Source organism: Strongylocentrotus purpuratus, unplaced genomic scaffold (assembly GCF_000002235.5).
Source record: "Strongylocentrotus purpuratus isolate Spur 01 unplaced genomic scaffold, Spur_5.0 spur5_scaffold_10, whole genome shotgun sequence".
In the NCBI taxonomy this organism is placed as follows: Eukaryota; Metazoa; Echinodermata; class Echinoidea; order Camarodonta; family Strongylocentrotidae; genus Strongylocentrotus; species Strongylocentrotus purpuratus.
Window position 1 is genome coordinate 17,060,136 of NW_022145595.1, and position 24,942 is coordinate 17,085,077.

A 24,942-nucleotide genomic window follows, 5' to 3' on the forward strand; every position below is an offset into this window, starting at 1 on the left:
CCATGATACCATGTACCTTATAATAATAATAATAATAATATATTCATTTGTAAAGTGCAAGAACTATGTGGATATATTCTACTGTGCTGTAAGTGCTCCTAAATGCTGTGCTATACATACTATATGGACAAGTGAGTTTTGAGTTTTCAGTCTTGATTTAAAATTATCTAATGATGGGGCTTTCCTTATTTCTAGTGGTAATCTATTCCATAATCTAGGGGCAGCACAAAGAAGTGACCGGTCTCTGAGGGTTATTTTGGTTTTATATGGGGGCATTTGCAACAAAAATGTGTCTTGTGTACTACAAAGGTTACAACCATGAGTATGAGACTTGATTTGCAAAAATTCAGTAACGAAAACTAGGAGTTTGACCATTTAGAGCTTTGTAACCTGTCATTAAAATTTTAAATGATTCTCTGGCGAACTGGCTACCAGTGTAGTTCCTTTAGAAGTGGGGTTATTCGAGAGATGGGAGGCTGCAAATTAGTCGTGCACTTGTTGTTTTTTGTATTTTGGACCCGCTGCAATTTGGAAATTTGCGAGTCTGGCAATCCATACAATAAACTAATACAGTAATCTAGATAACTTGTGACACATGCTTATACCAGTTAGTGCCTTGACCGTATTGGATTGTACATCATAAACTTGTGATCTTTAATCAGTTTTTTAATGTTTGTAATTGCTAAATATCTGATCTTTAATCATTTTTTTAGATTGTACTTGCATATTTCTGTTATTTTGATAGCTGGAAGCTAAGGATTTTTAAATTTTTAGGTTCTAAGTTGATGGCATAATTTGTATTTAATTTGTCAATATACAGTTGTACCATTTAGTGCCCAGTTGGTTGGTACACTATTTATACCATTTAGTGTCCTCTATAAGCGTTAAAACAACTTACAGGTTACTAAATTGGTTCAAACGTTATTACAACCTACAGAGCACTAAATGGTATAAGCGTTATACCAATCTAGAGGGCACTAAATGGTATAAGCGTTATACCAATCTAGAGGGCACTAAATGGTATAAGCGTTATACCAATCTACAGGGCACTAAATGGTATAATCGTTATACCAATCTACAGAGCACTAAATGGTATAAGCGTTATACCAATCTACAGGGCACTGAGTGGTATAAGCGTTATACCAATCTACAGGGCGCTAAATGGTATAAGCATTATACCACTTACTGCCCTGTAGGTTGGTATAACGCTTATACCATTTAGTGCCCTGTAGGTTGGTATAACGCTTATACCATTTAGTGCCCTGTAGATTGGTATAACGCTTATACCATTTAGTGCTCTGTAGATTGGTATAACGCTTATACCATTTAGTGCCCTGTAGGTTGGTATAACGCTTATACCATTTAGTGCCCTGTAGATTGGTATAACGCTTATACCATTTAGTGCCCTGTAAATTGGTATAACGCTTATACCATTTAGTGCCCTGCAGATTGGTATAACGCTTATACCATTTAGTGCTCAGTTGATGGATGTAACATTTATCTCAACCAATTAATGTTGCTATAGTAATAAGAGTCATAAGTCTTGTAATTATCTTTTTTTGTTTGTATTTCTGAAATTATCGTGCCCTTTGCTTTACTATGCTTATTTTTCAATACTGAATGTCTTGCTTTACAATAAAAATAAAATTACCAAAACAAAATGATTGAAGGCCTGTTTTATTATTCGTTGCCATTGTAACACATTAACAATTCATGTGTAATTTATAAATTTGATAATTTTGCAATTCATGAAATATTTTAATATTAGGCAGAACCCTCACTTAAAGGGTAATGATAAATTTGTAATTAATTCTGGCTACTGGTATCTTTCATATAGCCTTGAAGAAAAGTAAAAGAGAAATCCAGAACCTGAAAACTAAACAATTTCGGTGTAAATCTGGATTTCTGCTGTCCAGATTGAAATAATTTGTTGTTCCATGTACACCTATGTAGAAAGATGCATATGTAGATTAACGTATTGCCAAAGGACGTTAATGCCGAGCAGGGATTCGAATCCTCAACCCTTGCACTGAGAGTCAAGTGAATGAACCACTATACCACGACATTTCCAACTTTTTCTGAATACAATGTGATGAATCTGTAATTTTGTTTTATAATGTAATGAAGAGATTGAGTAGAATTTGATACATGGATGTAAAACTCAGTCAAAAATAAAATGATAAACTACAACGACTAGTATCATGAAAGGGCAATCGATGAAAGTTTAAGACTTGTCCGGATATCTGCTTGTATAATTTTTTCTATCATTGAGTATCATAATACCGGAAAATCATTATCATATTAAATGCGGAATTAAGATCACTCTAATGATGCAACGAAAACTTATTCACCTCGGTAATTTCTCCTTCCAATGTGTCCAGAGCAGTAGCCGCCGCTTTGCACAGCTCACATCGGTCTTGTGCAAAGACTGAAAAGAAACAGTCAATTTTAAATATTAAGTTTAGTTCTGGGGGGCGTTTCACAAAACTTGTCATCAGTGACAAATGACAGTTTTTGTTATAAGCTACTGAAATCCTTGCTTCTGATTGGTCAACAGCAGATTTGTCACTGATTGTTGTAATTTATCATTGAAAAAGGCTTTGTGAAACGCCCCCAGGTCAGTGGCGTAGATTAAAGGAAGGGGGTACGCACCGGCTCCACCTTTTGCTCGATTTTCCATTTCATTAAAAGTAATACAAAGTTTTGTGAAATTTTTAAAATTGACTGGATAGTAATTCTTTACAATGTTGATGTATTGGATTCCCCTGGATGTGTTATAAGCACTAGAAAATTTAGCCCCTAAAACACTTCTGCTTTCGAGTAAAATCGAATATCAAAATTTCAAATAGCGCTTACGGCCATGCAAACAGAAATAGCCAATCGGTCCACTTTAGTTAAGAAACGTTGTTTTATGGCTTAAATAATATCTTGACCTTGAGAGGGAGCTATACAGCATAAAGAGTTTATTATTTATAATTTCATAACTTTAGACTCGTTTTCAACCGCGACAACAAACACTGACTATTGTAGGATCGTATATGCTTCAAATATGTTCATTTGAACCAAATCCATGACCCCACACCAAAACTTCGTATTACCTTTAGGCGTTCTGGTATAACGACTTCGATCAACTGTATTTTAACACTCGACGCTTTCTATAAAATACCTTCCTTCTTTTGTTATCCATACGTACAATGAGTCAAGTTAACAGCGTTTAAGTCGAACTGTATTTCCCCGGAGCATGGCACACAGTTTTTCTTTACATAACATATGCTTATATCAGTTCAGTTCAGTTTCAGTTTCAGTTTATTTTCATATTTCTCACATGTTGTATAGTACATCATTACATATAGCATGTTATATTTTGAACTCATTTTAGGATGCGTTTATAAAAACAAAAAAAGAATGATACATAAGACTAAGTTGAATAAGGGAAGAAATATGATGCTCATCCATGAAAATATTGAATTATGGTTATGTTGCGTTGTATCATATATTAAGTTTGTGAAATTATATGCAAACAAATTGATAATAACATTAAAATTGAATTGAATTGAAATACTAATTACTAATTTTAATTTAAGTGACACAGATAGTAACTACTTTCGAAATATCAACCTAAGGCAAATTCGATAGCCTTTTGCGTCCCCTATCTGGTTGCATCATACCATTGACATCAAAGAATCAAGGGAATTTATTAATCAGTCAGGTGTATGCATTAATTGTCATTATTTGAGACTGTTTGAATCTTCTTGGTTTCATATACACATCGCCATAATACCTCAGTCACACTGCTAAACCGACTCCAGGGGGGTGTTTCACAAAGATCCTAAGTTGAACTTATCTCTAAGTTGGACTTAAAATTTATGGGAAGCCATTAGCATCCTTGAAAACATTTTTTTTTTTTTTTTTAGAAGGCATAAAATGTTGATTCAAATCATTCATATTTTCTATTATCATGGGAGATTTCATGTTCTTGATGTGGAATTGATGAAAAGTCTAAAATACTCCAATTTTTGCTTTTGAATATATTTCATTTTAAGACTCCAATGGCTGTCCATACTTTTTAAGTCCAACTTAGTGTTAAGTTCTACTTAGGATCTTTGTGAAACACTCCCCAGGTCAATTTCAATTTCAATTTATTTATGTGTCCAACAAAACATTACAAATCAATTATATACATTTACAACAAATGTAGAGATAATTATTGGAACCAAAGGGGTCCACTCAAAAGCAATGCTTGTACAAGAGTGAACACCTCAAATGATACTTAGGAATAATGAGTAAATAAATGAACAAGTCCGTAACTATAAAAAGGAACTACAAAATAGGAAAACATTATCTTGGGTTTGAATTAGGGGGTCGATAAATTACTCAAACCATTATATTTTGACCTCCAGGATTCATAATTTCAATAAAAAGAATTTTAAAGACATTATTAACTACTGAAATATTATCATGCACAACATAATTAAAGGTTTTAAACATCATAAAGCAACAGCACCACCGACTCTATCTTGCCTATTCTTAAAGACAAAGTCATAATTATCGATTAAAAAGGGTAAATTAGAATCATGGGATAACCAAGTATTTGTCAGTCCAATCACAGAAAGCTGTATATTAGAAGCAGGCGCGTACGCAGGGGTTGGGGTTGGGGTTGAGGGGAGGGGTGGGTGTGGGGGTTAAACCCCCATACTATTATTAAGGGTATGAAATAAAAACAAACATAACAAATGGGTTAATAATTTCAAATTGAAGGACGACCGATCGCAAGAACTGACTTGGCTTAAGCGATAGTAAATGAATGGAGACATTTTAATCGTTTCATAAAAGCGATTACCTTTGGAACATGATATAAATTATAAATTACTGTTGACAAAAAATCTCAATTTTAAGGAGAATAGAATGTTACTCAAGGAAATACTAAATCAAATTGAAAAAAAATAATACATCAAAATAAGCAGAACAAGTAAATACAAGGACAATATTCCCCGAGGTCAATTACCCCCATTGACGATTACCCCGAGGACAACTACCCCCGAGGACAACTACCCCCGAGGACAATTACCCCCCGAAGACAACTACCACCGAGGACAATTACCACCGAGGATAAATACCCCCGAGGACAACTATCCCCATTGAAAATCACCCCGAGGAATTTGTAACACGATGTGACGTATAATGCGAGCTTCTTTCCAAATTGATTTTTACAGAAAGTTTCATTAACTGTCACTTTCTTAGTTATTTATGAAGTTCATTTCAGTCTTTTCAAATTATTCAATTTGATGTGGGAGTGGAAGTTGCCCAATTCCCCGTAGTTTTGCCACTGAGTAAAGAACAGAAATTTAACAATATATTGCGCGCACTCATTTCCTTTTGACATGGCACCGTACATAAATGAAGGCAATTTCTATTTTAAAATAATTTACCGTTCCAGAAAACATATTATACTTCAGCATGACAACAGAATTAGATAACTTGAAGAAAACCTTAATTTTGGATCATGGATGAGGGCTCATTATACATACAAAGACAAATGCACGATCAGCTGATTAAAAAAGTTACAGAGGATGCATAAAGGAAATCTAACATCCTAATTTCTTTGTTGGCCATTTGTTGGGAGACACGCGAAACCAAGTCAATACGCTCATGCCCTTTGCCTTGGTAAATTCGTCCTCATAATGCCTAGGTCACATACACACCGGGCACCGTACGATTTACCCTACCCGGCGGCTTGCCGTGGATTTTAGAGACCGTGATGCCTGGATTACATTTGACCTACGATTAGTCTACGGAGCCCGTATCCTGCCCGTATCCCCTTTTCAGGCAGGAGGCGGCAAAGAGTTACTCGTACGGAATCACGGGCTCTGCGGCCTCTACGAAATTGTTTCGCGAGAAGTTATAACAATTTGAAAAATCGTAAGCCCGTAGCCCGTAGACATGTGGTAGGCGGCATTGCAAAATCCCCACGCGGGCTTCGCGCGGAGGCCTGGCGCTGATTGTGCAGCAAACGCACGATTTTTCGGTGAACATGAGAGCAAAAAAACGCTCAAAAACGGCACGGCGGCTACACGATCACCGCGCCTTCACCGCGCAACCTCTGCACGGAAGCTGCACGTGCTCCGTACGATTTCCGTGCGGAGGCTGCAGAGACTGCACGGCTACTGCACTGAAATTGCATGATTGCCGCACAATCTCCAAGCAGCCTCTGTACGGATATGCCCCGGTTTGCCCCCAAAGGCCAATACAAGAAATGGCACGATGCTCGTGGATAATGTAAACACAAACATCGTAGCCCGTATAGCCTCCTACGATGCCCACCGAATGTACAGTTTTATAATGAAGTTTATAACATTACTGATTTAAAAAAAAAAAAACACAGGTCAAAATATTACATAGAGCATAGAGTCAGTATTGAGTTGTGAGTGATGGTACCGTGCATCGTCTGTTGAGAGACAGAAGGGCGTAAACTCATTTTCATTGTATCTAATTGCCGTCCCCTTGTAAGAGGATAGTAACAACTATAACCCCGTCAATATAAGTCATGCTCTTCCTTCATGTTATATGTGCCCTGCAATAATTATTACCTATTTATGTTCAGAACTCCAATATGGAATATCGAATGATTTCAAAAAATTGATTTGTTTTATTCTGCCAAAACATACAAATCGAAATGCATTTTTCATCGATACGACATATACAAAATACAACAACTTTTTTTAACGTATACACAATACATTAATAATAGAAATGTTTATATTTAACAAAATGTAACTAGTAACACACTATCAAGAATTATTCATTAATAACTCTACAGAAGAAGGGCTATCACAATAAACGATCAAATATCTGGTCTTGGCAGTAGGATCAAGAAGGGGGTTAAATTTTTGTGAGAACAAAATGGAATGGAATATAATTAAAAGAAGAAAATACTATTTACCTGCTCCAAAAAGGGCAATGACGCACACTACACCGATCAAGAATCGCATCTTGACAGCTTCAAGGTTGCTTTCTAACTGGTTCCGAATACTTTTGAAGAGAAATGATGAAATGATGAGTGTTCTCCGAGCAGAATGGAGTTGCACCTGTAATTCTGGGACATTTATACACCCCTTGGTTGGCACGAAATCAATATTGGAAAATGTTCAAGTTTCGAAGGAAACGTTTTGTCTTCCTTCTGTATACCATGGATATAAGGTAACCTGTGCATATCCGGTTGTCCTGTATGTGTTACACTTATGGTTTTCCCCTTCTGTTCTGGTATCACTGTTCCTTATTCATGAGGAGTGCTAAAGTAAGCACATTGCCCCCCCCCCATCTTTTGTATATGATCATCTAGGGTAGCCGTGTTCCAGGTTGAGTTTTCCAGACATGGGTTTGTACATGCTAGTTATGCTCTTTAAAATACTCCTCCACTCAACATATACATCACAATCATATCTCAGTTGAATTTCTTGCTCACTTTGGACTATTACAAATTCTGAAGAATATCATTTCTTTTATTACAAGTGTTCACACTGCATGATGTGATTTTGTATGACATTTCTCACACAATCTTTGTTTTTATTTTATGTTCTCGACTAAAGAAAAATGAATGGAAACAGTTGATACCCTTAGATTTAAGTATAAAATAGACCCACGTTCACAAGTTAAAAATTATCGAAAACCTCTTCCATATCCAATTCAAAGATAATTACCTTTAAGATTCAAAACCAAATGATCTTTAATTATCGAAGATGCTCCGATAACAAAAACTTGAAGGGTGTCACAGCAATGTGACATTATATTAAAAACTGACTCGGATATCATAAAATCATAACCACACTACAGTAACAACAATATGAATTCAAAACAAAAATAATGAAATACCTGTGCACACAGTCTTAGGTTTTGAAATAAAAAATCAAGCCTTTTACAGTCAGTCCTCTGCGCATGCCTATAATTAACATTAACATACATGCATATGTAAAAGGTTCGTAACAAGAGACAATGTCTCGCAGGCCTTGGCCCCGTTTCAAACACTTGTTATCAATAACAAATAACTGTAACTGTTATAAGCTACTAAAATAACTTCATTTGATTGGTTGTGACAACAAACTTTGTTATAGAAGTAAAATACTTTTAATTGGCAATTTTGTATTGGCACATTATCAAATTCGGCTGTTCATGGGACTTTCAGGGGATTTTTAGAGAATATTGAAGAATATCCTGTTATTGAGTGTTCTTTTCTTTTCCAACCGTTCTTTCCGTTATATTTTGTTTTCATGTCTCACCTGGAAATGTAACCCGACATGTACATTCCCTGTTCATGGGACTTTCAGGGGATTTTTAGAGAATATTGAAGAATATCCTGTTATTGAGTGTTCTTTTCTTTTCCAACCGTTCTTTCCGTTATATTTTGTTTTCATGTCGCACCTGGAAATGTAACCCGAAATGTAATCATTCCGGTCTATGTTTTGACATTAATAGTTTTTCTTCTATATTCTCAATATGATACAAACAAAAAATTATTGTCGCGGGGCCCCATTACATGTACGTCCTTAATATTTTCAACACGCTTAAAGCCCCCCCCCCTTCCCCCCCCCCCCCCCATCCTGTTTTTAAAACCTACATCACTGGGAGGTGTTGTGGTCAAGTGGACTCTAAAACCCGGACTATTAAGAGCAAGGTGCGGGGGTTCGAGTCCCTGACACGGCTCTAATGTCCTTTAGCAAGACATTAATCTTCATTTGCCATTCTCCATTTAGGCATTGGGTACCCGGCAGAAAGAAACAATAGCCAATACTTGGTGTTTTGTTCTGTTGTATAGAAAGGTATGTCAGATTTGCTTTGGCAGGAGTAGAGAGGGAGAGGGGGGGGGGGTGGGCTCATGTTTAGCTGTCCCCAGCCCAGACCCTCTCCATTTCTTGATTTTCGTTCTTACAGAGCTAATGGAGAAACACTTTACTGCATACTACTTTGTTCGGTACTATTGATTTTGAAAATAATCGCAAATGATAAACAACTCAAGCGTAAGATAGAAACACATACTCCATAGTTCATACTTCATCATCATGATGTGCACCATAAACCTTTATTTCGTATTCACAGAATATTTATTTAATTCATTTTAGTTCAACCTTGATTTCATTCACACTTAAAAATATTGCAAGTTTTAAATATCAACATTTTCATTTTTTTTTAAACTAAAAACCATACCAGTCAGAAAATGTATATATCAAGCATTACACACATCAAGATTTGAAAAGTTGAATGTATTATGTTAACTTAAAACAAGAGTAAAACATAACAAATACAAAACTAGTTTTTAATCGAGATTGAGAAGCAGTATCTTGATGTTTTAAGATTATGTACAATGTCGGACATAGATGCTGAACAAACAAGGATGGATGGATTGACATGCCGTGAATTAACTGAAAAATAGTACACTAGATACTGTATGTATGTAATTAAACAACAACAAAATTGATAATGAACACGGTCGCAATACCGGCCCTCGGGTTATAAACTTAAGGGCAATTTTAATATACTGTATTGCCTATATTATACATGATAGAGATCCTGTTCTTATTACGCAATACGTTAATATAATGTTCGAACATGTCCTAAAGGTGTAGGACAGGGCTACTTAAAGGTAATACAAAGTTTTGGTATGGGGTCATGAATTTGGTTCAAATGAACATATTGGAAACATACGCGATCCCACTATATTCGGTGATCGTTGTCGCGGTTGAAATCGAGGTAAAGTGATGAAATTGTAAATAATAAACTCTTTCGATGTATAGCTCCCTCTCAAGGTCAGGATATTAATTTAGCCATAAAAAATGTTTCGTGACTAAAATCGACCGATTGGCTATTCCTATTTAGAAATTATATATCACAACTACATATTCTGAGATTTTGAAGGTCGCAGCTACCATTGTATGGCCGTTGGCGCTATTTGAAAATATCGAAATTTACCGGGAGCACCGGTAAATTTTCATATTCATTTTTTCTCGAAAGTAGAAGTGTTTTAGGGGTTAAATTTTCTAGTGCTTATAATACATCCACAGGGGCATCAAATTATTTCAAAATTGTAAAGAATCACTATCCAGCCAATTTTCAAAATTTCCCAAAACTTTGTATTACCTTTAATGTGCCTTTTAAAGAGAAGGTTGAGTTCTGGGAAGAGGTGAAAAATAATTTGTGAGCGTTATCATTCTTATTCTTATTATGCAAGTGTGGAAGAACATCAGACAAAGAATGGTTCCTGAAAAACATGGCTCTTCAAATGCTTTAATATTCTAAATATGTCATGTAACATCGTAAAACTCCAGGGTAGGATTTTTACGCCACGTGTTCGTGTAGTCATATACATCTTTCTGTCTACAGTGTTTGTAACTTTACCAAGACTTGGCCAAATTTCTTATCATTTTGATGATTCCAGAACCTTGCAATACACACAAATTCTTATATGCTAGATGATCAACCTTTTCTGGTCGATTTCACATTGTTTCTTTCACAATGCAATCTCATGACCAGTACTCAACTTCATCTTTAAAGGCAATTTTAATAATCTACTGTATTGCATATAGACATGATATAAATCGTCATGTTCTGATTACGCAATACGTCAGTATAATGTTCGCACATGTGGAAAGGTAATAGACAAACGTTGATGTCTATAAAGTAGTTGCAATGGTGTTAATTTTTGTTGTTGTTGAAATAAATCTTTTTCAGATACAAAATCACGGATAACATCATACATCAGTGGTGTTAATGAAATCATCGTTCAATTTGAGATGATGAAATGTGCATAATTATTTTAAGTGATGTGCAAAAGGACTCGGACTGAATTCAAAGTTGCTGGAATTGTTGTCCTCTATCACATCCAATCCGCATCTCGTTGATTGGCTTCTCCACGCTTTTATTTGGAAGGATGATGGGTGCAAACCAATTTGGTTAGTTTTGATTGCCAAATGGGTAGTATTTCAGCCTCTTTCCCCTGTTTTTAAGAAACAAAAGAAGAAAATCTAAAAACTTATTGTGTGCAAACAGCCAAACATAGTTATAAAAATATGGTATGAGAATCGGGCAAACGGAACACTACATTGTTATAACAATGTTGTGCAACAGGAAAATAGAATCTTTGGCGTCTGTAAAAATCTGTCCAGATAATTTCACAGAGAAACGTTACCCTTGCATAATTACTTATCTGATTAAAGAAAAGATATCTGTTCAAAACAATCATCACCGGACAGCTATTCCCTCGATCGAATGATAGGCGATCCTGTTGTCAATACAAAAGCCTTTACACGGTTCATCTTTAAATTTCATCTACACTGAAATTAAAGATTTAAAGGTAATACAAACTTTTAGTATGGGGTCATGAATTTAGTTCAGATGAACATATTGGAAGCATATGCGATCCTACAATATTCAGTGATCGTTGTCGCGGTTGGAATCAAGTCTAAAGTTATGAAATTGTAAATACTAAACTCTTTATGCTGTATAGCTCCCTCTCAAGGTCAATATATTAATTGAGCTACAAAACAATTTTTCTTTACTAAAATCGACCCATTAACTATTCCCGTTTGGAAATTATATATCACAACTACATATTCTGAAATTTTCATGGTCGCAGCTACCGATGTACGGCCGTAGGTGCTATTTGAAATTTATCAAAATTTACCGGGAGCACCGGTAAAGTTTTATATTCAACTTTTCTCGAAAGCAGAAGGGTGTTAGGGGTTAAGTTTACTAGTGCTTATAGCACATCCACAGGGGCATCCAAATATATCAAAACTTTAAATGAATAATAATATGACCAAATGGAAATAAAGAACGAACTTACATGGGAAAGTCGAGCAATCTGTGATCTCTGTTCAGGTCAATGAGTTCCTGCATCTCTTCCTTACTCAACTCAAAGTGTAAGGCCTGCATAAGATACAACATTAATGTTTGGAACAAAGAAACAAATCATAAAAAACAATATCTATGCATAAATGAAATAGTGATGAAAAAATGTGTTTCCTCGAATTCATGTTTGACATTTAATTTGGAAAAAAACAATTCGGACTTTTGTACATCATATAGCATGTGTAAAGAGTTTAATAAATTGAATGAGTCAACTTTCAACTGTTTTTTACAAAGGAATTGAGGAATATCTGGAACCAACTTTTGAAGAAAAATTTTAATGGCTCTATTCTGAAGCACCTGAATCTTACAGAACTCTCTATGTTTCTAAAGACCACAGTGTAATTATCTAGTTTAGTTTGTAATTTCGTTTTTTTTTAAATAAAAAAGATTGCAATATTCTGAGATATACGTATTCTTATCCTCTTAAGTAAATATATTTTTAAGATACCTTCCTTTCTTACAAAATTTGTATGGTCATGCCAGTCGAAACACAATTGAACACAATTGAACACATAATCTAACTGATAATTGTTTATGTCTGTATCGGAACCAGTTAACTTCAAAATATGATTAAACGTTATTATTATAAGTGTCATGTTGCAGTTCGGACATATTGGAAAACGTGTAAACTGATTGATTAACATGATTTATATACAGTGAAAATGATTGATTAAATGGAAGTCAACGGGAGCGAAGGGCCTACCTCAAAATTCTGCTGGATTCTTGATGGCGTCACACTCTTTGGAACAACGACCACGCCCCTCTGGAGCTGGTATCTGATTAGCACCTGGGCGGAGGACACGCCCCTCTTCTTAGCGATAGCACAGACAACAGGGTCTTCCATCAATACGGGTTCCGTGGATTTGTCTCTGTATTGAACAATAAGCCACAATAAAGATTTTAACTTGGAAAAAATAAGCTAAAGACGCCATAAGAACTGAAACTTCTTTAGTTACCGTAAACATATTAGAGATAGTTTTATTTGTTTATGTGTGTGAGACTTTTTTGAGGTCATCCCAACAACATTCGATGGATTGGTTCATACCTATATCTGAATCTCTGTCCGTCTGTATCTCTATCTTTCTTTCTATCTCTCTCACTTCAACTATATACCTACACATGTATCTCTCCCATGTTTTTATATCCCCCTCTATACATTTCTTTGTCTTCCCCCTTTTCGTTTAATCACTCTCTTATTTTGAAATAAATGCGTGCACCTGTATCACTATCGATCTCCTCTCTTTCTATCTCTTTGTTCCCCGTCTCTCCATTTTTCTACTAATTTCCTCCACCCCCTCTTTTTCTCCACACCTCTTCGGTACTGTTCCGTCCTCTTTGCCCTCTATACCTTCAAGTAACCATACTTTGATTCTTACCCTGGTCGCTCCGGTGAACCTAGTGGACTGTAGGCCGTCACAGTGATACCATGTTTCTTACATAACTCAATCAGCTCATTCTGTGCCAGCAACGGGTGACACTCGACCTGATAGAGCCAATCAAAGATGAAGATTTAATGAACCAAAACAAATTTTTTTTCAATGATATCTTGATCCAAAAGGTGTTCAATCGCTATTGTGATTGCTGCCCTCTCAGTCATGTTTATGTTTAACGGCGGCGGTTGTGATTCTCTAGCTGTTTTGCTTTAAAGTTTGCGTTTAAATGAAGGAACTGTTCAGTGGACATCAATTATCAGTATCAGTTCGAATTTGAATATCCAGGGCCCCGTGGCATAAAACTTAACATTGATGGTAACTTTGCCATTATTTATATTGATGGCAAATTAAAGTTACTTTCAACTGTAAATTTTATACAACGGTGCCCATAGTAAATATTCTGCTCAAAATACCAGGAATAATTTTCGTTAGATGTTTTTGTTGGGGGGTGGGGGTGGAGGGGTGGGTGGAGGGGGAGGGGGTGTGCTCTAAAGACACTGCAGCACCTTAATTGATTAAATATTTAAGTTTATATTGTACATTTTAGATCAGGATCGGTACATACCTGCAAATTGGCAACTGGGTGTTTGGGTGGAAGATCGAGGATGCGCTGCATCTGTGATGTGTTAAAATTACTCACTCCGATGGCGCGAACCAACCCCTTGTCGACTAAAGATTCCATGCCCTAAATCAGAGAGACAGCGATAGAAAGAGAGAGAGAGAGAGAGAGAGAGAGAAGGGTAAGGGTAGGGGAGGAGGGAAGGAGAGAGAAGGAGAAAGATATAAGGTGGGGAAAGAATAAAATAATCGTCCAGAATGAAATTACACGGTTCTTTAAATACTTCATTTGAGAAAGATTCATCTTTGTCATTGATAAAGGTGTCATGATCGAGTGGATACGTCACCGGACGGTGTATCACGAGGTCTGCGGTTCGAGTCCCGCCGCGGCACTAATGTCCTTTGACAATACATTGATCTACATTTGCCACACTCAAACCCAGGTGAGGTAGATGGGTACCTGACAGAATTTGATTCCTTAAAATGCTAAAGCGCCGTAATGGCAGCGACGCTAAAGCCAGTGTAATAGCCTGGAAGCGACAGGAGTGTAAAGTCTAAAAAATATGAGCGCTCTACAGGAACCTAATATTATAGATTAGATATAATACTAGATGTACCGAATGATATTCAAAGATGTATCAAAGCTTACTTGATAACGGGTAATTTTTTTCAATTTGTCAATGTTTATTGAAAACAAATATTGAATGCCAACCATGTCTGACAATTTAGAGATGAAAGACAAACAAACAAGCCAAACAACCTACATTAAGAATTGAAAATAACAATTGGTAGAGCCATCCCGAAACCTGTAATTTGTATAATGTTGTCAGCTACAGCATACAACATACAAATATTTTATTTAGGGCATGCATCAATCTGTTAAGGAGAGCAAAAGAGGAAAAGGAAATCTTGAATGCAATTTGTGAGAAGGAAAAAAATTGTTTTCTTACCTTCCACACATCAATATAATCAATAGAATCATCCCCGATCAACATTCCATCTTCACCTAAAGGAAAACTGCCTTTGTCATTCTAAAGAGGGGAAAAGAATAACATAAAATGTAGCAGCATCAATTGTACAACCTCCAAAATATTGAGAGTATTATCATCGTTACTGTGTTTTTTAAATTCTGTTTATTTGCGTGATTTTGCAAATAGTAGAATGTGCAATTTAAAATAAATATAGGATAAGTTTCCATACCAATCGTATGCATTGACCTTTATTACGTTTTCCAAAAAAAAAAAAAATGCTCAATACTTTGAACAAAATAATATAGACCTTCATCATGTATATTTTTGACCTCATGTCATACACACACACACACATATATATTCAGAAATATGCGTCTTATCCAAGCTATAAGTTTTGGATCGGGAACAACATACGACATTTATGACCATGTCAGTATCGGAACTCATCAATATCAAATTACGTTATATGTCAGGTAACCATGGTAACATGAAGATGATACACAATGAGTAAAAAGGACTTTGACTGGGATATTAGCGTCCTGAACTAGAAAACATTTTTGTTCTTTGAAATTAAATTTTAAAAACCAAAATCAATCAGCTTTCGAAGATTTGATGATTAAATCTACATAGTGATTACCACGAGAGACACCGGATAGTGAATAAGATAAAGATCAGCATAGTCGAGTCCAAGATTCTGAAGAGATTCGCGGCAACATGGCTCGATCCTACCAGGGTGAGTTTCTGTTATCCACAACTAAAGAGAGAAAAAGAGGAAAAAGAGGAAAAAGAAGACTTAAAGATAAAGTTGAGTTCTGGTCATGCGATTGCATTGTGAAAGAAACGGTGTGGAATCGACCAGAAAAGGTTGATCATCTAGTATAATATAAGAATTTGTGTGTATTGTAAGGTTCTTGAATCATCAAAATGATAAGAAATTTGACCAAGTCTTGGTAAAGTTACAAACACTGTACACAGACAGATGTATATGGGACTACACGAACACGTGGTGTAAAAATCCTACCCCGGATTATTACGGTGTTACATGACATATTTAGAATATGAAGGCATTTTAAGAGCCATACTTTACAGGGAACATGTCTTATCTGATGTTTTTTCCACACTTGCATAATAAGAATGATAACGCTCACAAATTATTTTTCACCTCTTCCCAGAACTCAACTTCATCTTTAATTTAGTTTATCGTCAACTTGCTTGTGATGGTCACTGTAAAATGCTTGCACATCTTTCACTGTTGCCCATAAATTTGAATAATGTTTTGGTTACCTCTTTTCATGAAATGATTATGACAATATGGATTATTCTTGATAGATGAAGTTTATATCCTCTCAGTGCTTTATTTTCAGCTAAAAGAGTCATAGAGATTGATCCATAAAGTTCTGAGATGATATAAATTTCAAAGATAAAAAATAAACCATATTGTCACAACCAGTTCATCGAAAGAATGAATTAATAATCAGTCCAACTCAGTTCTCTTTTTTAAAAATTCTAACTTTGTTTCATTACAGACCCCATCCTATGTTTTGGCGATCGTGTTCAATAGTGTTTTACTAAAGTCCATCATGTCCGCTGCACTTCTATTTATACGACATACACCTAGGGAAAGACTCTGAACCAGGTCAAAATCTAAACATTCAAAATCCAACTTTAAGAAGGCAGTACATCAAGACATGGCCTCATTAAAGGTGAAATTCAAAGAAAATCACAAATATGTCAACTAATGTATGACTAGAAACTGGTAATCTAGCAGATTTACATCCTACAAGTTATAAGTCAACTATATATCGGGTGATTTATAAAAAATACAAATACAACCACCTCCATAGCAGCTGGGATATACCAGAGATTCGCCGGAAAAATAACGATGTTTTAATGACGTCACTATATGGACCAACACTGCCCAAGCAGACGACATCCCATAGAGAATGAACATAATTGCAAAGCTATTATTTGTCAAATTATAATAAGTTTAGTGTATATAAATTTAATGGCATGTCAAACCATTCAAAAGGGGATATGACCTGATTCTGATAACTAAAATCTTTTGCTTGTAAATACACAGGATAGGAGTTAATTAACAATCAAAGAAACCAGACTTTCAAATCGAAAAACCCCGGGAATGATATTAAGGAGGGCATTTGTTCCCTCTTGAAACGCCGAACATACCCCGGTGTGTGCAGCTGAATATACAATGGCGTCTTATTTTGTTTACAAGCGACAGATTCCTTTATTTTTGTATCGCTGCATTTGTCATCAAAATAAAACCATGCGCGGGGTTAAGAGTGAGGCAATAGATTATACATTTAGCCTGACGGTAGTGAAGTAAGAGAAAGAACTAAAGAAAAGATGAAAACACAGGCACTAAAAATGTGTGAGATGTCATGGGGTATCGTCTGCTTGTGCAAGTCATGTCCATACTGTGATCTCACACATCTCAGCAGCGTTCGGAGAGCTCTTCCGGTGCTATGCCGGGGCTGTATTTAAGCGTTTTGTAATTTATAATAATCATTACTTCGAATGTTTCCAAGCATTGAATTTTGATAACCTTGTCGAATCAAAGTTTCAACTTTGCAATAATGAAAATAAATTTAGTTTTTAAAATCAATGAATATCAACTTTAAGAAAGGGCAGATGATTACTTATCCATCAACGAATTCGTTTAGCACCAATTTTGAGTTGCCTAATCTAAGGCACGGAATTATAAAATCTGTGATGTTTATACAGGGACATGCTATCACTATGAACATGACGGACAAAGAAAGCGGACAAAATATACAGTTCCTCATTCTACCCTCAACAATTGCTATGGTAGACAAAGGAACATCCCTTCACTGCTATTATGTAAAAATGTGTAGAACAGGTGTCACAGTCATATTCACCTTTTCTACACATTTTTACATAATAGCAGTGAAGGGATGTTCCTTTGTCTACCACAGCAATTGTTGAGGGTAGAATGAGGAACTGCAAATTTTGTCCGCTTTCTTTGTCCGTCATGTTCATAGTGTATCCCTCTTTGGGAAATATATTTTAGTCATTGGATATCTTTTTTTGCCTTCCAAAATGCAGAAGACAGAGGTGTCGTGATATAGTGGTTCAGTCATTGACTCTCACTCCAAGGGATGAGGGTTCAAGGCTCAGCCCGGCACTAACATTCTTTGGCAAGACATTAATCCACATGTGCCACTCTCCACCCAGGTGTTAGCTAGTGTACCTAGCGAATGCTGGGGTAGTAATAATTGCAGTGCCATCAGGAAGAAAGGCATTGTTGCTGATGAGGCTTCCCCAGGTAAAAAAAATAGTATTATAACCTTTGTGGTGACGAAGATATCTTCTCTCTTGATGGTCCCGTCGTCGATCTTGGCTTTGATTGCGTCACCGACCTCCTTCTCGTTGGCGTAGGCGTACGCTGCATCGATGTGACGGTATCCGCATGCGATGGCCGTCTCGACGGCGTGACGCACCTTCCCCGACTCCGACTACCATTACGACAGAGAACAGAACAGAAAAGAAAAATTGTTTACGCCTATTGCACTCGAGACGTCATTATGCCTGCACTGATCAACTGTGTAAAGAGGATTGGCTCGTACACTAGTAACTCAAAGCAGTGTTTGACTGCACTGTTGATGCTTGTGATCATTTTCTAAACGCTGTTAATCTCATATGACATGCACAAGACCGCGCCAGTACACTCTAAGAAAAAAGGGGTTCAAAAAAGGGTGCAAAATAAGAGTTTGCACCCTTTACATAAAAATGAACCCTATTGAAGGAAAAGGGGTTCAAAAAAGGGTGCAATATAAGATTTTGCATAGTGCATGCATATTTATGATTACTTTCCACGTGTTCACATAATAGCATACACATGCTTTAGCAGTTTCGCAAAACACACATTGGCAAGTTATTATTCAATAAAATCTGAGAATGTATACTATTATCTAGATCTATTATTTTTAAATTATTTTTAAAATAATTCCATAAATTGGCGTAAAACTAAAATATTCCACCTTTATGAGCGACAGTGTATAAAGAAATAAAAACATACGTAGACCAAAACCTCTCTCTCTCTCTCTCTCTCTCTCTCTCTCTCTCAATCTCTCTCCCCTCTCTCTATCTCTCTCTCTCTCCCTGTCTCTTCGTCTCTCTCTCTCTCTCTCTCTCTCTCTCAGGTAAAGTATGCAAATAAACTATATATCTTCCGTTACAAAGGTCAAGTTTGATAGCTCGGAATGAGCTTTATCATGAGTTCATGCTGTAGCCATTGAGATTTTGGTTGTGTGATGTCAATGGGATTCCGGCATGAGGGTCAATAACTATGAAACGATAGTCTAAAAGTGGGTGTTTTTACTTCTAAGACTTTTGTCACATATCTATATTTCTTGTTATTATAATGTACAATAACAATACGTACACATACGCACACACGCACGCACACGCACACGCACACACACACACACGCACACACACACACACACACACACGCGCGCACACACCACCATACTTTTTTTTTTTTTTTTTAACAATTTTGTTTTATTTCTCCAGATGTGTAATACAAACCATGACATACAATTGAATAAAATAAACGTGTTCAATATTGATGCTTTGACATAAACATAATTAAACACAAACTTATTTGCAGTATAATATAACTTAGCAACAAAGTAAACGTATAAGTACCTAAACATAATATGTCAATTGTAAATGTTATTTACTTATATATTACAAAAAAAAACAAATCTGGAGATAATTTTACTGAAACAATCCTGCCCCCTCCCTGCCCCCTCCATCACACAGACATACTCACCCTCTATCACACAAACATATACTCACCCACTCACACACATACTCACCCACCCACCCACCCACCCCCCACCCACACACACACAGTACTCACTCAGTGGATGTCTGCCAACATTCTCAACTTAAGAAAAATATACTAAATAAGTTATCCAGGCCGCAAAATCGAGTTACGCTTTTAACAAGCTCACGGTGGAGAAGAAAGCAAATCTTAATTAATCTTAAGCTGCTCCCACTTTAAGAAATGTGATCCTAGCTTAATTTCCCATTTTAATTGCTATTTTCTTTTCCTCATCCCTATACTTAAAAATGCTTTTTTTCATCTTTTCTAAAGTTAGTACTCGCCCCCCCCCCCGATCTTGACATAAATGTAACATACTTCACCATGAAAATGATAGTATTACTCATTTTTATTCTATATGAACTACCTACCAACCCAACAAATATATCTCGCCATTCTAAATCTTTAATTTCATCTAACTCAAAAAGTTATATTAAAGCCTGCCATAACCTTTGAACGCTCCCACAAGATAAAAATAAATGTTTGTATGTTTCTATTTCCTGCTTACAAAACGAACATAAATTATCACCAACAAAACCAAATCTATCCATACACACAGCGCACACATGCACGCACACACACACACAAACACACCCACCACAACACACCCACACACCACACGCCCTAACACAAACCCCACATGCATACGCACACGTATATTAAACAAACACACAACACCCTCATCCACCCCATTCTCATTACACTCACAGCCATCATCACACCCCACCCCCTCCCTCTTAATTTGATATTTAGAAAATAGTTGCGATCTTGTTCAATAACTTAGGCAAATCTGGGTTCATGTTCAACTGAGCCGTGATGGCTCGGTGGCAGAGCAGTTGTCTCGTAACTGGGAGGTCCCAGATTCGAAACCAAGTCGATGCGCTACTGCCCTTTGGAAATCCTCATTACCAAGTCCATCGGAGAGGTCTTAAAGCCGTCAGTCCCCTGGTTGTTCGTTTACAAGCACACGCAAGTTTTCTTAGCTGATAAAACCAACCATTCAACCAACCAATAATAACGTATTTTGGACTTACCTGCCATGTCCCGAGTCCAAGAAGAGGGTACTTCTTTCCACCCGGTAAAACTGTGAACAGATTGGAATCAGCCATTTTCTTTACTCATTAATTTCGGATATCTGGAGCAAATGTAAACCTGTCCGTAGAACTTTAATACAACACCACCAAAAGGTTTCCTTAGGTCTTATGACAGCCGGATTACTGCACAGCAAAACAAGATCGCTAACTGTCCCAGATGATTTAGTTAATTCTGCTGTTGACTAGAGCCTTGATCTTTTCAGATGTACATCGATATGGCCTATATATCTATAAAGGTGTCGGATTGAAAAGCAGTAGGCCCTACCGGTTTGTGCGACCTTTGTCATATCATGGACAATACCAATGCTAATACCGTGATTACCGTTCACTGTGCAAATACAGGCCACCGTCGGGTCACTCGGGTGTAAAAAGTTTGTTTGGATAGCTTTGCTGTTATTTGATGCAAGCAGGGCTCAAATTAATTTTTTGTCCACGGGGGCTCTTCCCCCCCAAAAAGAGCCCCCGTGAGCCTTATCATGGGGGCGCTTTTAGTGCTGACGGGGGCTCTTATTTTAATACAAATTTCAATTGAATTGGTACCCATGAAACTCCTAATTTTCTTTGGTATTTTATCATTATCATTTAGTTAAGCGGCATTTTCCCTCTTAAAAATGTACTTGTTACCTAGCTGTTATATATCCCCGTGATGACATTCTCTCCATTTCTTCCCGTTCTGCACATAATGTCCTCCTCATTATTCGGAGCAACCTTATTTACATTCTTTCTTTACTTTTAGTCTTTACCATATCCTTCCAAAACACAGAGGCGGATCTAGCTTTTGCTAAGGGTGGGGGGGGGGGTAACCTAAATACGATGTGGAGCATCGTCCACGAGCCGCGTAGCGGCGAGGCGATTTTTGTTGTTGCTATTTTGAACCCCCGCGTTAGTGATGTTTTCCTGACATCTACTGACATCTAATACTGTGTAGGTCTGGACACATGATAGCATTTTTCTATGCACATCACATTTTCACTTGACAGCCCAAGGGGGAGGGGGGTTCATTGCAACCTCCTAAACTAGATCCGCCCCTGCAACATCTTTGGTGATCTTCTTCTCAATATTGATTTACTGGTCGAGTTACATTATTTGCTGGTCTTTTAGAATAACCAGATTTCAGAGGATTCACACTTTTCACAACAAAAAACTTCTCCATGTTTCAGTCCTTGCGCGATCGTCTCCAGCTCCAGCAGATATTGGGCGTCAGCATGCACACCAGTACTACCGGCGCAGTATAGCCACTGCTGACGGCCGCATTATTAGCTGCACGGCGAGCTTCCCACTATGAACATGACTGACAATGAGAGCGGACAAAATATACAGTTCCTCAGGTAGACAAAGGAACATCCCTTACTGCTATTATGTAAAAATGTGTAGAACAGGTGTCACATGCATATTCACCTTTTTACATAACAGCTGTGAAGGGATGTTCCTTTGTCTACCTGAGGAACTGTATATTTTGTCCGCTCTCATTGTCAGTCATGTTCATAGTGTCCGTTGTTTGTATCGGTAGGGATGGGAGGGACAGCGCCATATTAGTTCCATTTCATCGGTTTTAAATTAAATACGCAATATTGTGTTAAAGTTATATCAGAAAAGATAATCTTTATTTTATAATTCCACGGGGGCGATTTTTAATTTTGCAATCGCCCCCGTGAGCAACCTGACGGGGGCGATTATGGAGCTCACGGGGGCGAATCGCCCACCGCCCCCGTGTATTTTGAGCGCTCAAGCAAGATATTAACAATTATAATCAACTGTCATTTTCTTTTCTCCTGAGTTTAACAAGTTCAAGGGCATATTTATCCGCCCACCTTTGAATACAAAAAAAAATACAGAAGAAAATGGACGAAAGATTATGTACCGAGATGTTGTCACCCCCGTTTCACGAGTAAATCTCTTCTTTAATTAATGCTTGTTTGATTGCTGGGTGCCTTGTCTGCTCAAATCATTGGCGATCAATGCTTTACTACTTCTATCTCTCGTTTTGAGTCCAGTTTTGTTGTCCAGTGAACTTTCCCTCAACTTTATTCTGTCAGTATCCTGTTTTCGGTGCCTTTTCTTCTCATAATATGGCCAACAAACTGAAGTTGTCTCTTCCTTATGACGTTAAGATTTAAAACAGCGCTCAAAATACACGGGGGCGGTGGGCGATTCGCCCCCGTGAGCTACAAAATCGCCCCCGTCAGGTTGCTCACGGGGGCGATTGCAAAATTAAAAATCGCCCCGGTGGAATTATAAAATAAAGATAATCTTTTCTGTTATAACTTTAACACAATATTGAGTTTCAATTTTCAAACCTTAAACCAATGAAATGGAACTAAGATTAGCGTGCAAGATTTCTCGTTTTATGAGTAGGCCTATTATTACCGATTCAGCTCGCAGTGCAGTGCCGCCGTCAGCAGTGGTTATAGGCCTATACTGCGCCGTTAGTAGCGGTTCGTGTGCACGCTGCCGCGCCATGTCTGCTGGAGCTGGAGGCGATCGGGCAAGGGCAGAAACATGGTCATGGCCTGGAGAAGTTTTTCGTTGTCAGCAAATAATGAACCTCGACCAGTAAATCAATATTAGGGACTTTTAGATTTGCACGATGAGAACGTGGACTGCAACGTGTGACCTCCTTTTAAGGCACTGCCAGTGCTTAAAAGGACGTCACATGTGATTGCCAGTGCCTTAAAAGGACGTAACACGTCCAAGTCCACGTCCACGCAAATCTAAAAGTCCCTTTTGAGGAGAAGAGGAAGACCAAAATGTCGTGGAATCAGGGGCGGCGATTTCTGTTAATGACCGGGGGGGGGGACGAAATGCGAATTTTTTTTTTACGAGGATGTTATGCGAGGGAGCGTAGCGACCGAGCGAGATTTTTTTTGCAATTTTATTAGTCTAAACGCTGCACTCTTAGGCCTTCCAGAGCCTAAAAGTGTGTTGCAGTCATTATTCAGTATATGCTATACAATTTGTTTTGCACTTTTTCAAATTTCCAGGGGGGGACGATCCCCCCTAAAAAAATGAGGGGGGGGGGGGGGACGTGTCAGAAGAAATGTCCCACTTTTTAAAAGTTGTATTGTCTGAAGTATGAATATTTAATCATGGGTTTCATGATATATCTTGATAGAGTTATCCTCCCAGTACATTTAGGTACCATTTTCATTTGAATCCCTGCATGCATCACTGAATATCAGACACTGCCAGATCTCACTTGCGCCAAGTTACTTGGTGAGGAATAAAACAATGCATTGGACAAAGACAGTCAGGCACGTGCACACACCAACACGCACACACACAACACACACGGTGACAATTATTTCATAATTGCCCCTTTTCTGATTGAGCATTGATTTTTATCAAGATCGCTGAATGTTTAAGTGGCATAACCCTAAAGTAAAAATCTTTCCCTTTTAAACACATTCACTACCACGATCATGTCATCATTGTCATCATCTTAATCTTCATCATCATCATCATCATCATCATCACCATCATCATCATCTAGCACAACATCCGCCAATACGCACCAAGAGGACAGCGGCCACTCAACTTTTCGTACGATAAGAAGAATTCCCGACAAAAAGTAACAGTTTTGGTAGGCCTTGTCGGGAATGGAATGCTCATTTGTGGACGTGTGCCTGTGCATGATCGTATATATATATATATATATATATATATATATATGTGTGTGTGTGTGGGGGGGTGCGTGTATTTGTGTGTTTTTGTCTGTCTGGCTGATTGGATAATTGAACAAAATGGCTGTCTTTGTTCAAAACATTATTTTGTTCCTCACCTAGCAACTTGGCACAAGTGAGATCTGTCAGTCTTGTAAAGATTGTCTGATGTTCAGTCATGCATGCAGAAATTCAAATGAAAATGGTACCTAAATGTACTGGGAGGATAACTCTATCAAGACATATATCATAAAACTCATCATTAAATATTCATACTTCAAACAATACAACTTTTAAAAAGTGGGACATTTTTTCTGACTCACTCTGTATGTGTCCTCTGGTATCCGTACCTCCTGTATTTAAATCTGCGTTGTACATTTCGAGATGCCGCCGTGAGGGACCCGCACGGGCAATATTCATTTTAAATGGCCCCCGGACGGCAGACGCCTGTTGTTGTGC

At 37.4% G+C, this 24,942-nt stretch overlaps 1 protein-coding gene across 1 annotated transcript; it reads right to left on the reverse strand.

The window, feature by feature from the left end:
- Positions 1 to 10,497: 10,497 nt before the first annotated feature.
- Positions 10,498 to 21,104, reverse strand: LOC579432 (1,5-anhydro-D-fructose reductase). Its single transcript, XM_011683566.2, has 9 exons — positions 20,765 to 21,104; positions 18,187 to 18,354; positions 15,498 to 15,614; positions 14,840 to 14,920; positions 13,897 to 14,016; positions 13,275 to 13,381; positions 12,602 to 12,767; positions 11,834 to 11,916; positions 10,498 to 10,984 (listed from the first exon to the last, which is right to left on the reverse strand). The coding sequence occupies exons 1-9, from the start codon at positions 20,837 to 20,839 to the stop codon at positions 10,942 to 10,944; spliced, it is 960 nt and encodes a 319-aa protein (XP_011681868.2). The 5' UTR covers positions 20,840 to 21,104; the 3' UTR covers positions 10,498 to 10,941.
- Between the last annotated feature and the right edge of the window lie 3,838 nt (positions 21,105 to 24,942).